This window comes from Oncorhynchus mykiss, chromosome 4, assembly GCF_057628025.1.
Source record: "Oncorhynchus mykiss isolate SJ-2025 chromosome 4, ASM5762802v1, whole genome shotgun sequence".
Classification (NCBI taxonomy): domain Eukaryota; kingdom Metazoa; phylum Chordata; class Actinopteri; order Salmoniformes; family Salmonidae; genus Oncorhynchus; species Oncorhynchus mykiss.
This window is the reverse complement of record NC_143025.1, coordinates 62,364,976-62,376,742: the sequence shown is the minus strand read 5'-3', so window position 1 is coordinate 62,376,742 and position 11,767 is coordinate 62,364,976. Positions and strand designations below refer to the sequence as shown.

Here is an 11,767-nt window from a genome sequence, read left to right as displayed (position 1 = left end):
AAACCAAGTTAAATAAATACACTTTATTTACAAAACCAAAATATGTACAATATACAGTGTACATTTGTTTAACCAGGTAGTCACTCATCCAAAACCAACCAACCAAAAATCTGACAGGAAATGTTCCCCTTAAAATCCTTACATTTCTATAAACATACCACCTTGAATCGTACATAAAATGGAACGTGTACGCCTTATTTATTCATTTACCTGACCATCTTGAAGTCAGTACAATATATATCCAAAATAGAATACTGTTGACATTCCGTACAGTAAAATGTACTTTCTGCCATGTGACCTTACAGCATTAAATAAGATAGAAATGTGACCTGAATTGTAGTTCCAATCTTTATTTCCAAACACCCCCCCCCCAGACGTTGTATAAAAAGTAACTTTAGTACATACGACAATGCTCCATAAAAGTATCAGAGACAACTCCCCATTTACTGCTAAAATGTGTCAATTAGTTCAGATGAAATGTATGATTGCAGCAGTGTTTAACTCCACATATGGTAGAAACTTGCTGGGGCATATTAAGAGTTGTGAAGTTGATATGGGATATTGCCCAGGATCAATATGGTAGATTAGATTTAACGCAAACAAAAATACAAGTGCAGATGTACCAAAACAGCTTATACGAGCTGTATTCATTTAGGCTGTGGGGAGATGATACATTGAAGCCTGTGTGGATGTTACCTCAAGGATATTCTGATCCTTGCTGACCACCCCTCAAAAAAAAAAAAAAAAAAATTATAATAATACAAATTCAGTTTGAGATCTAGTTGGTTTGGCCTTCATATGTTCCAGGGCCATCAATTACAGGGATCAAATTCAGATGATCTGCTTCTGCTCATTCGTCAAATGGCAAATTCGAGCCTTGAACTTGCGACATCTGAGTAAAAAAATTTTTTTTAAAAAGCATAGTACATGAAATCTTCATTGAATGAAGAAAAATTATACGATTCCGGAAAGTCAACTTGCCATCTTCTTCTTCTTAAAAAGCTTCATCAGCTGGGAAAATCTCTCTGCAATCTAAAAGATATATATATATATATTTTTTTAAATACTCAAATATACAGAACCGACATTAATGCTCAGCAATAACTACTAGTCTCAAATCAAAAACATAGAATTCCATTACTATGAAAAAGAAAACTCCAAACACAGCAAATAGGTAAAGACATACCTGAGCGGGTGTCTTGTTCATCTTCTCCGATAGGGAAGAGAAAGTATCTGGAGAGGCACCTTTCATCTTCAGCGCGAGGAGAATATCTCGGTCTTCATCCCTTTAAAAGAAAATGACGGTTTTCAGTGAAAATCATGACACTTGACATGAAGACTCCCCAACAGCTAACATGCAAGATGGTACGTAAACAAAAAAGGCATGAATGTTAAAACCCAACTCACCTTGTCCAAGTCACCACCACTGCACCCTTTCTTATGATGATATTCTTGGCAGACAGGCTGTTGGGTGATGGGGTAGATTGGGGTGGAGTAGTGCCTTTACTTCTCTCGCTCTTGGAGCTTCTAGTCTCCTTTCCTTTGGCCCTTTTTGAGGACTTCTTTTTATGCTTGATCTTCTCAGGGATCACCTCCTTTTTAGGCCGCTTTGCTTTCATTTCGACGTGGTGCCTTGTCCGCTTTTTCCCCGTCTTACCCTTGCTGTGGTCCCTCTCCGGTGTGTCTTCTATGATGGTGAGGCATGGTGAAGATAGCGCAGATGCTGTTTCGGTGCTTGTGGAAAGGTAGAAAGGAGGACTGGCCTCTGAAAAATGGGTTTTAGAAGGAGTTTTCCCTGTGGGATGAGCTTGGTCTTTGCCATGTTGTTCTTCTCCTGGTGGTGTTTGAGGGCTTGAGACAGCCCTTGGATTTATGTCTGCACTTATGGGGTAGATGCCTGGGTTGGTGCAGTTGACTTGTGGGCTTGTGGAGTTGACACATAGGTAGCTTGAGTTTGTGTCTGGGTTGGTGGAGTTATTTCCTGGGTAGTTAGAGTTTACACTTCCTGGGCTTGAAGAGTTGACTCCTTGGCTTGTTGATTTAATTCCTAGGCATGTGGGGTTGACCACTAGGCTGGTGGAGTTGTTGCCTAGGTTGGAGAAGTTGATGCCTGGGTTGGTGCAGTTGATGCCTAGGTTGGTGAAGTTGACACCTGAGTTGTTGGATTTGATGTCTGGGCTGGTGTTTGCATGCCGTATCCTCACAATGAAATGATCATTTGACTTCTCCATCACTACTGCCTGCATGGGCAAGTGAGGCTTGAAGTGAAACAGGGGGTTAACAGGAGCCTCCCTGGTCCTGCCACCACCGCTTGACGCGCCGCTGGAGTTGTCCGTGTCCAGGGCAAGGTGAATGTCCTGCTCTGTAGCATCTTCCCCATCCATAAGAGCATCCTCACTGAAATGTGCACTGATAACACTATCTGGAGCAGACATGGGCTCCACGCTGGCTGGGTGCAAGAAGCTGAGGTGATTGTCAGACTTGAGAGGCGAAGGAATTGTGAGGGAGACAGCCAGATCTTCTGCCAAAATGGAATAAGAGCTCTGCGAGAACACACTGGACTGCGATGTCATTTTGTCTTCTGGTAGGCTGGAGGGCACCTCTAACATGCAACTCTCATCCAACAATGCTGGATTTAGTGGAATTTGGACTTTTGAATTTGGAGAGGAAAACTTGCAAGGTGAAATAGAAGACCATGTGGCAATGACTTTAGAGGGAGTACCAACTTTGGTTGTGGTACCAACTTTGCTTGGGGTGGTAACGCCTCGGAAGCGCTCTCCTTTCCGAGGAGTACCAAGAGGCCAGCCCTGATTGTCCCCAGCTGAGACACTAGTTTCTAGCAGATCAGACCCTTGTAAGAGACACTTGAAGATCTCTCCCATCTGGGAGTCTGTCACCAGGTTGAATGTTAGGTTGGAGGCTTGCTGTTCTGTGAGGATTTCGAAGTCAGACTTGTCATGGAGTGAGCCATTTTGAGACAGCCGGCGAACATAGGCAACTGTTTTCTCAGCAGATGAAGGGCTGTTTGATGATAAGATCTCTAACCCGTGTTGCAAAGGAGGTTGCATTGGAGGTTGCATAAGAGGATGATCTGAGGTTTGAGGCTCTGATTCCTCATCTTCTTCAAATGACATTTTAATATTTTTGCCTCTTCCAAGACCGGTTTTGCAAGGGGGGAGAGTCTGAACCCTGGTTCTTTTTATGTTGGGTTCAACACATTCTGTTAATTCCTCTTGCGGTCTTTTACTTGCAGATGTTCTGGACACACAATTCGTTTTTTGTACCGTTCCCTGCGGTCTTTTAAGTTTAGAGGCTGTGGACACCGATGACTTCACTGGCTGCTTGGGGGACTTCACTGGCTGCTTGGGGGACTTCACTGGCTGCTTGGGAGACTTCACTGGCTGCTTGGGAGACTTCACTGGCTGCTTGGGAGACTTCACTGGCTGCTTGGGAGACTTCACTGGCTGCTTGGGAGACTTCACTGGCTGCTTGGGAGACTTCACTGGCTGCTTGGGAGACTTCACTGGCTGCTTGGGAGACTTCACTGGCTGCTTGGGAGACTTCACTGGCTGCATGGGAGACTTCACTGGCTGCTTGGGAGACTTCACTGGCTGCTTGGAGAGACTCAAGTCCTTTTTTTCAGCTCCTGCAGACTGGTTTCCATTTGAGGATTTGCAAACACTTCTCAGAGCAGTCTGAATTTCCTTGAATAAGAAGTCTAACTGCACATTCACAAATTCCCACAGTTTCGACTTCATATTAAGTGGTTCCTGGTCAAAGATGCGGTTGACAATGCCATTATTTGATAACTTACTCAAAACAGACATTATGTTGTTCTTCAGTTTCACTTTGAGGTCATCTTCTTGGCTGCATAGTTTAGTAAAGCTGACACTATCAACAAAGTCTGTAAAAGAGTCAAGGGACATGTCCATAACACCGCAGAAGCGTTCCTTAGAGAAGGTTGAACGAAGCTTCATGTACTTTTTCCTGCACGCATAGCGGATCTTCACAAACATGGCCATAACCTCCTCCACGGTACACAAGGCAGCTTTGGGTAACGGAGGTTGAACCGTTTTATAGCGAGCTTTTGACATGGGGCTTCCAACTGGTGAAATCAAGGTTTTACTTAAGAGTTTAGAATTCCCTTTCTCTTCAGGCAACTTCTTGGAAAGTCTAGGGGATGACTTGGGAATTTGTTGACTTTTAACCGTGCTTGTGGGCCTAACCGTTTTGGCTGGAGAACTTGGCGTGATTGGCGTTTCTTCCCCTTCACTAAGAATTTCACCCTCTTCCAATTCATCCTCAGGGCTGGAAGAACAGACAGAAGCCCGATCCACATCTTGTTGTGTAGCACTTGCAATGGAGTGGCCAGGATTCTTGTTCTCCATATTCACATCCAACTTCTTTGAATTGGGATCCCCAGCAGCACTGGTAAACTCTGTCAAATACAATATTTTTGGTTTCATTAGCAAAGTAAAAAGGCATAACCTGTAGGCCTATGTTGACAAAGTAAATTCAGTGTCATGGAATTAGGCAGATGATTACAAACATAGGCTATTGCTGCATCTTCTTAACTTTGACAATAATGAAACATTTTCATAAAATTAATAAAAGTCTTAACCATACCCATGGTGACATATCTTAAGGAGCAACTCCAACACTTTCCAACGTCATTTTATCATCTCCAGGACAATACCATTGTCTACATGTGAACACAACTTTAGAAAGTTCTACCTGATTACATCATTAAAAATTGAAACATTTTAAACCTGAGATTCGCTGTGATGTGGGGAGCAAGAAAATACTCTCCCCTCTGGCTAGAAACTCATTGCAGACTTTGAAAAATCAACTTTTCATAAAAAAAAATAAAAAAAATAATAACCCTACCCTGTTATGTCACAGAGAAGCATTTTTTTTAGGACCTTTCCCATCTTTTTAACAACATATCATAGAAACGCGCCTTAGATGTACATGTAGACTCTGGTATGGTGCTGTAATGAATACGAGGTTCATTGTCATTTAAGTGATGCTTACCTTTGCGAAGACTCTTGACGTAAGCAGGTTTGCTGTGACATGGCGGCTGATGGCTTTCCCTCATTGGACGGACTGGGCTTGTGAGTGGGCTGATGGCATCTGGAATACCTTTAAGGCTGCCCAGTGTAAGCATCATCGAGTCCTCATCATGGGCCAATGGAATGGAGCTAGAGGGCTCAACATTCACGTCCTCATTCTCTGTGTGACTTGGCTCAGAATCAAGGGACTTCTTTGGCGTTTGTGACAAGCCACTGTTGTGCTGTGCTGATGGTGCAACCTCTTCCGTTGTGCTGCTCACCTTAGACACTTCAAAACCGCTCAACGGTGAACCTTGTTCCACAACAGTCCTCTCTTTCTCACACTCCAGAGGTATCTCGGTGGCATCTTCAACGATCTCAGATGTAATGCAGATCTCTGGAATTCCCTCCATGCTAATGCTACTGGAAACACCATGCTTGGAAATATCTTGCACCTCTGCTGTCACGTCTAAACTAGAGGTTGAAATAACAGAGGCAGGCAGTGGCAATTGCAGAGATTCCGATGGTTCTTTTCCTGGAACACCTTCAACAGCAGGATGTCCCACGCAGACAGCAGCGGGTGGCACTTGTGTCACAGTTTCAACAGCTGGACTTTCACAGACCAAAGCACTGGAAGTTTTACCGTTTGGCTTACACACCCAATTGTCCGTAATAAGAACTACATTTTCCATTGAATGGTCAGGGGTAAATCCGTTAGACGATAGGCCAGTGTCAGTATTTGAATTGTTTCCACAATTCCCAGCCACAGTAGTAGCAGTGACAGCAGCAGCAGTAAAATCCTCAGACTCACTCACTTTCTTCACAGATGCACATTCTTCAGGTCTGCTTTTCAGTGGAGTTCTCAAAACAATGGCACAGACTGGAGCTGAAACACAAACCTCCCTGAGAGGTTCTGGTGTGGTGGGTTCAGTCCTCTGATCCACTGTGGCCTCCGGCAGCTCAGGCCTACCTTCAGAGACATCTTGGACAATAGTGTCTTCCACTTCTAACTGGCACTTAGGTGGCTTTTTGGCCACTGTGGCCTCAGCCAGACCTTTGTTAGCATCCTGACAAGGTTCTTTGTCTGTATGTCTAAGGTCAATACTTCCAGGTTCCGAAGGCATTGGGATTTCTGAAGAGGGCTGTACCACTGGGTCCTCGAAGACCTCGTCGGTCTCTACCACACTGCTGTTGATTTCGTCTAAGATGAGTAACTTGTCTAGATCAGGCTGTCCACCGTCTTCCGCTGACTGGTCTTCAGGAACTTCCTCAGGTGGTGTGCCCTCCTGTTCCTTGGTTTCAGCAAGCCGTCTTGGTTTTTTAACTGGTGATAGGGTAAGATTCAGAGTTTCCATGAAACTTAACTTTCTGTTTGGACCAGTTTCCTCTACAGAGCTTTTCGCAGCCACTTTAGCCTCAGATGGAAGCAATTCAGACTTCTCACCTGTCTTTTGCCTCCCGACTTTACTGTCGTCCATTGTCTTGTCCTTACTGACGTCCCTACTGCATCGGTCACTTTCCTTTGCTCTTCTTCTCTCTGTACAAGTGCTTTTTCTTTCTCCAGATTTTTTTGATGTATTATTTTCTTTTCTGACCTCATCCTCTCTTCTTCTCTCCTCTTTCCTTCGATGGTCCCGTGGAGGACTTGTCCCTCCCTTGCGATTAAAAGATTCACTGGATCGTTCAGTGACACTGGCTTGGTTCAAATAGGCATGCTTTCTGTTAGAGGAAATGTCTTTAGTACCTCTACTATGCCTATTATCATCACCCTTATCACGCCTGAGCTCCTGATAATGCCGACTAGAACCTTTTGATTGATAGGCTGCACAATCTTTAGACAATCCTTCGGAAGTGCGGTCAGAGGAAGCAGTGCAATGCAAAATGTCAGAGGTTGGATTTTTAGCCCGCTCTGATCTCCTGCGTACCTCAACATCTGAGAGACGAGGGCATCTGCTTGACTTGGAGTTATATTTTCGCTGCTCATTTGAGTGGGACAGCCTCGGATTTCCACCTCCGCCTTCTCTGTGCTTGGTTTGTTTCGGCTCGTCTGACGGGTCAAGTTCACGTGTAGGGTGTCTATTCACAGAGTCCTGGCTGGAACTACCAACAGTGCGTTTCACTGGAGCTTCTGAATCTCCTTTAGCGGTCTTTGAAGTGACAGGAAGAGGTGGTCTGAGAACTGTTGTATCAGGAAGAGGTGGTCGGAAAACTGTTGCATCAGAGGGGGTTGGAGGGAGAAGGGGGTGAACCACATCTCTGTCTTTACAGAGGAGCTGGCTAAGATCCTTTACAACACAATCCTGTCTAGGACCCGGGGGTTGGCTTGGTGGAGGCTGCCCTGTAAGATTCTGTCTAGTTGGAATTAGTGGTTGGTTAAGTTGAGACGGTCCCGTAGGATTCAGTCGGGTTGGAACTTGTGGTTGGCTAAGTTGAGACGGCCCTGTAGGATTCAGTCGGGTTGGAACTTGTGGTTGGCTAGGTTGTGACTGCCCCGTAGGATTCAGTCGGGTTGGAACTTGTGGTTGGCTAGGTTGTGACTGCCCAGTAGGATTTTGTTTGGTTGGAATTTGATTTCTCAGGCAGTTCATCTGAGACTGATGGTGAACTACAGGACCCCTCCTTGGCCTGAAACTAAAAGTTGAAACATCATTTACTCACATGCCTATTTACAGAGAGTTCATAGAAGGTATACATTTACCTAATGGGTACATAGAAAACGTGTATTTTTTGTTCTTGCCTGTCCCTGTTGGACATGTACATCCCTAAATAACTGTAAGGACCCTGCCAACTACGAGTTACCACTTCACAGGTGTATATGAAGGTCCAAGACACTTACCTTTGGCTCAACCTATTTATCTCCTCGTCCTTCCGCACAACCTCCATTTTAGCTGTTTTGATGAGCGCACAGATGTTCTTCTTCAGGCGGCTGTTCTCTGTGTTCAGCGTTGTATTCTTCAAAGTGAAAACGCATGTCAAGCACGTAAGTGGTAACACTAACTGTAATGTAATTAGTTCTGGACAAGAGCGTCTGCTAAATTACTAAAAATGTAAATGGGATAATCAATGTAATAATTTTGCCAATTTAGCCTTTTCATCATGACAGAATCACATTCATGATTGTCATGGAACATTTTTATTTGTACAATCCAATTATTTCAAGTACTGGTTATTATTATTTCAAGGGGTACTACTAATACACGAGTGACACTTAAGACTTTCTATTACAAACCTGTGTTTCAGTCTGCTGCAACCTTCTCATTAACTCATCAACTTGGCTTTGTGCTGCATTGAATCTTGTCCTCAACTGTAATGAGATAGGGGGTACTGATGGTTATTAATACCTAATGGGAAAAGGAGCTGTGTACCAGCATTCCATTTAAGACAAACCTGGGGGTTTAAAAAAAAAAAAAAATGCATATTTGAATTGGATAAGCATTATGGTACACACCTCATTGTAGGAAGACTCTCTATCCTGCTGTTCCTCTGTTATGATTTCTTCATATAAATCCATATATTTCAGATTCTGTGGTGAGAGGAGTGTGTAATTCCTTTCTGTAATAAGATCGCACAAATACAAAGTATGTTATCAGTTCTCATATCAGCAACGTGGGTATCTTTTCTACTTGTAAAAAAATATATATCTGACTCAGACCATCTCGTAAAGAACCAATGTGTGCGTTTGAGAGATGTTTACCTGCATTCGAATTCATCTTTGGACTTTCTAAACCAAAATAAATATCCACAGAGTCTTCATTGAAAGCTGCTGTGGTATCTGTGGGGTAAAAGTATCGCAAAGTTACCCACATATTGCACTTCTGTAATTTCATCACATGGAATAACATTACTGCAGAAATGCCTTGTATTATTGGATACAGTACAGATAATATGCTTATGTAGTAAGGGATCCACCTAAGATAGGTATGTGTATTTTCTTTGAGTGCATAAATCCGGTATGGCTCGACCCTTACCGAACAATACAAGAGAGAATAGGAGAATTCATACTTTTCCATAAGAGTGCTTTGTGACAGAACAGTTATACAATAAGAATACAGATCAACTCATGGCAGTAACTATACTGAACAACAATATAAAACGCAACATGTGAAGTGTTGGTCTAATGTTTCATGAGCCGAGATAAAAGATCTTTGAAATGTTCCATATGCACAAAAAGCTTCTCTCAATTTTTGTGCACAATTTTGTTTACTTCTCTCAGCTACAGACAATTTTGTGAGAAGACCGATTTTTAGGGAGCTGACAAACACGGCTCTAGCTCTGTAACCTTTCACCGTAGATGTAGAAGTGCGCCATAGGCAGATACGGCAGATTGAGACGCATCCAATGAGACGCATCCAATGCAAAAAAACACATCTCTAGTTTAAACTGATTTTATGGGGATTGTTTTTTATTATTATGCCAATTCGATTTTCAACCTTAGGGGGATGTATTAAAGTATCTGTGACCAACAACTGCATATCTGTATTCACAGTCATAAGAAATCCACAGATTAGGGACTAATGAATTTATGTAAATTAACTGATTTCCTTATATGAACTGTAACTCAGTAAAATCTTTGCAATTGTTGCATTTATATTTTTCTTCAGTGTACTTTAGGAAGTTGTACCATGTCTTTCAGCAGCCCATCTGTAAATAACCCACCCAACTACCTCATCCCCATATTGTTTTTTATTTTTGCTCTTTTGAACCCCAGTATCTCTACTTGCACATCATAATCTGCACATCTATCACTCCAGTGTTAATGCTAAATTGCAATTGTTTCACCACTATGGCCTATTTATTGCCTTACCTCCCTAATCTTACTACATTTGCACACACTGTATATAGATTTTTCTATTGTTTTATTGACTGTACGTTTGTTTATCCCATGTGTAACTCTGTGTTGTTGTTTTTGTCGCACTGCTTTGCGTTATCTTGGTCGGGTCGCAGTTGTCAATGAGAACTGGTTCTCAACTGGCCTACCTGGTTAAATAAAGGTGAAATAAAAATCAATTAAAAATCCACCATCTATGGACAGTGAAATAGGTTATAGCATTGTACTCACTATGGTGGTCTTGGCTGAGGTCACCATACACTTCATCCATCAAATCCCCCTCCATTCTCCTGATGCTCAATCAATGGCTCAGAGATGTACCTGGAAGTAGCTGGAAGAAACGATGCATAATTTGTGAGGCAAGCCATGCATTACTTGCAAAATAGTCCAGATATCTTGAAATTGGTGAGGTCGATTGGAAAAGTGATCAGCAACACATTTGGACCTTCTAGAGACTAATGCCTGGATTTTAAAAGAAGTAACGTTAAGTTATCTTGTAGCATGATCACACAACTAGCTAGCTCTTATTATTAGCTTTCTAATGTCAACTACTTTAGCTAGTTATTAACAGTAAGCTGACTAATGTCAACTAGCAAGCTGCCTAGGATCTAAGAAGCATAACGTTACAAAACATGTTACTCTGGCTGGAATGGCTAGCACAAGGGCTTCTGCTGGGTTGGTGGTAGCTACTAACTAGTACCAATGCCTAGATTGAGTAGCTAGTAAGTAAGCTTGTTAGTTAGCCAGTCATTTAGTTAACAACAAAACAATTATGTTTGTAGTTCATTGAGCAAACTTAAAATAAGCTATGTCGGCTCCTTGTAACGTCACATGCACCAAGGGCAAGGATATGATGGAATGACACAGCCACAAAATAGTTACCGTTACAATACTTTAGCTAGCGGACTGACACAAGCCAGCTAACGTTAGCTAGCTATGGGACCCACACAAACGTACCCATCTACAAACTCAAGACACCGAGGAACATTAAATCATGAAAAAAACTTGGAATGTGAATTTACACAAAATATCTACTCACCATATGACAATCGATTCTAAGAATGTTGTTTAGCATGTTATTATGCTTTATCATCTGTTTACAATCACTGTCGCGACGACTCGACAACCTTCTTCAGGGAGCAGGAAATAACGACATTTTCCCGCGGTCTCTGCAAGACACAGGCAGCGCCTCTTCCGGGACTTTCAAGCGTTCAAAATAAAATGATTAAATAAAAACAGCCTATTGTTTAGGCCAGACTCAATCAAAGCCAAAGTCAATAAAATACTTTCTAATCATAGGACACCACAGTTTCACACCTCGAAAACGCTGTCATTAAATTTTAAATAATCTTTAATTGGAACCTCCCAATAAATATATTTATAACTATGCACTATCTGTGCTCTTGGGTGTCTTTTATGAAATTTGTTTAGATATATCCAAAGCAAAAAGCATCTATCTCGAGTAGGTATGCCTGTCGCTTCCATTGGCGTCATCTAAGCGACATAATTTGGACAATCGCCCGAACCGGAAGTGTTTCTGATTTTCTCACATGTGGACTGGATTTTAACAGTAACGGGAACGTGCTTGCTGTGTTGTGATACAACCTAGATAGACAAGTGATGTACCTCACGATTTGGTCAACGACTAATATAACAACCTATTACAGTGTTTACCCATTATCGTTCATTTCCCTGTGGATCTCTATGTCCTAAACGACAAATGGTACGATGGAAAATTTAGAATTGAGCCTGTCATCACTTGGTACCATATCCAGACATATTGACAAAAGTCACAACGAACTTAGCAAGTATTTAACGAAACAGGTAAGATACATTTCTCCTTGACTTGTTAAAACCATAGTGTCTGTAATATGTTTCTTTATATGAC

General features: G+C 42.2%; 2 protein-coding genes across 5 annotated transcripts in view; one reads left to right on the top strand and one right to left on the bottom strand.

The window, feature by feature from the left end:
- Positions 1-4: 4 nt before the first annotated feature.
- LOC110522103 (uncharacterized) lies at positions 5-11,384 on the bottom strand. 2 transcript variants are annotated; one of them, XM_036975661.2, is made up of 11 exons: positions 10,919-11,384; positions 10,111-10,210; positions 8,746-8,823; positions 8,500-8,603; positions 8,281-8,355; positions 7,888-8,003; positions 5,035-7,682; positions 1,408-4,438; positions 1,187-1,286; positions 982-1,032; positions 5-892 (listed from the first exon to the last, which is right to left on the bottom strand). In XM_036975661.2, the coding sequence occupies exons 2-11, from the start codon at positions 10,163-10,165 to the stop codon at positions 851-853; spliced, it is 6,300 nt and encodes a 2,099-aa protein (XP_036831556.2). In that variant the 5' UTR covers positions 10,166-10,210; positions 10,919-11,384; the 3' UTR covers positions 5-850. The 2 variants fall into 2 exon arrangements, with proteins under 2 accessions (XP_036831556.2, XP_090088630.1); XM_090232504.1 differs by having other exon boundaries at positions 848-1,032.
- Positions 11,058-11,767, top strand: part of LOC110522101 (midasin) — a 50,711-nt gene continuing 50,001 nt past the window's right edge. For all 3 annotated transcript variants that reach the window (XM_036975659.2, XM_036975660.2, XM_036975658.2), the window contains exon 1: positions 11,058-11,703. In XM_036975659.2, coding sequence (XP_036831554.2) covers positions 11,608-11,703 — 96 coding nt within the window. In that variant the 5' untranslated portion in view covers positions 11,058-11,607. The remainder of the gene's footprint in view (positions 11,704-11,767) is intronic.

Bases quoted from the DNA above. Each gene is read 5' to 3' on its own strand.
- LOC110522103 (XM_036975661.2), bottom strand. From the start codon at position 10,165: ATGGAGGGGGATTTGATGGATGAAGTGTATGGTGACCTCAGCCAAGAC. The intron at 8,004-8,280 runs GTTTGTAATAGA...TTCACTTTGAAG, and splicing joins TGCAGCAGACTGAAACACAG to AATACAACGCTGAACACAGA. The intron at 4,439-5,034 runs GTAAGCATCACT...TGTATTTGACAG, and splicing joins CGTCAAGAGTCTTCGCAAAG to AGTTTACCAGTGCTGCTGGG.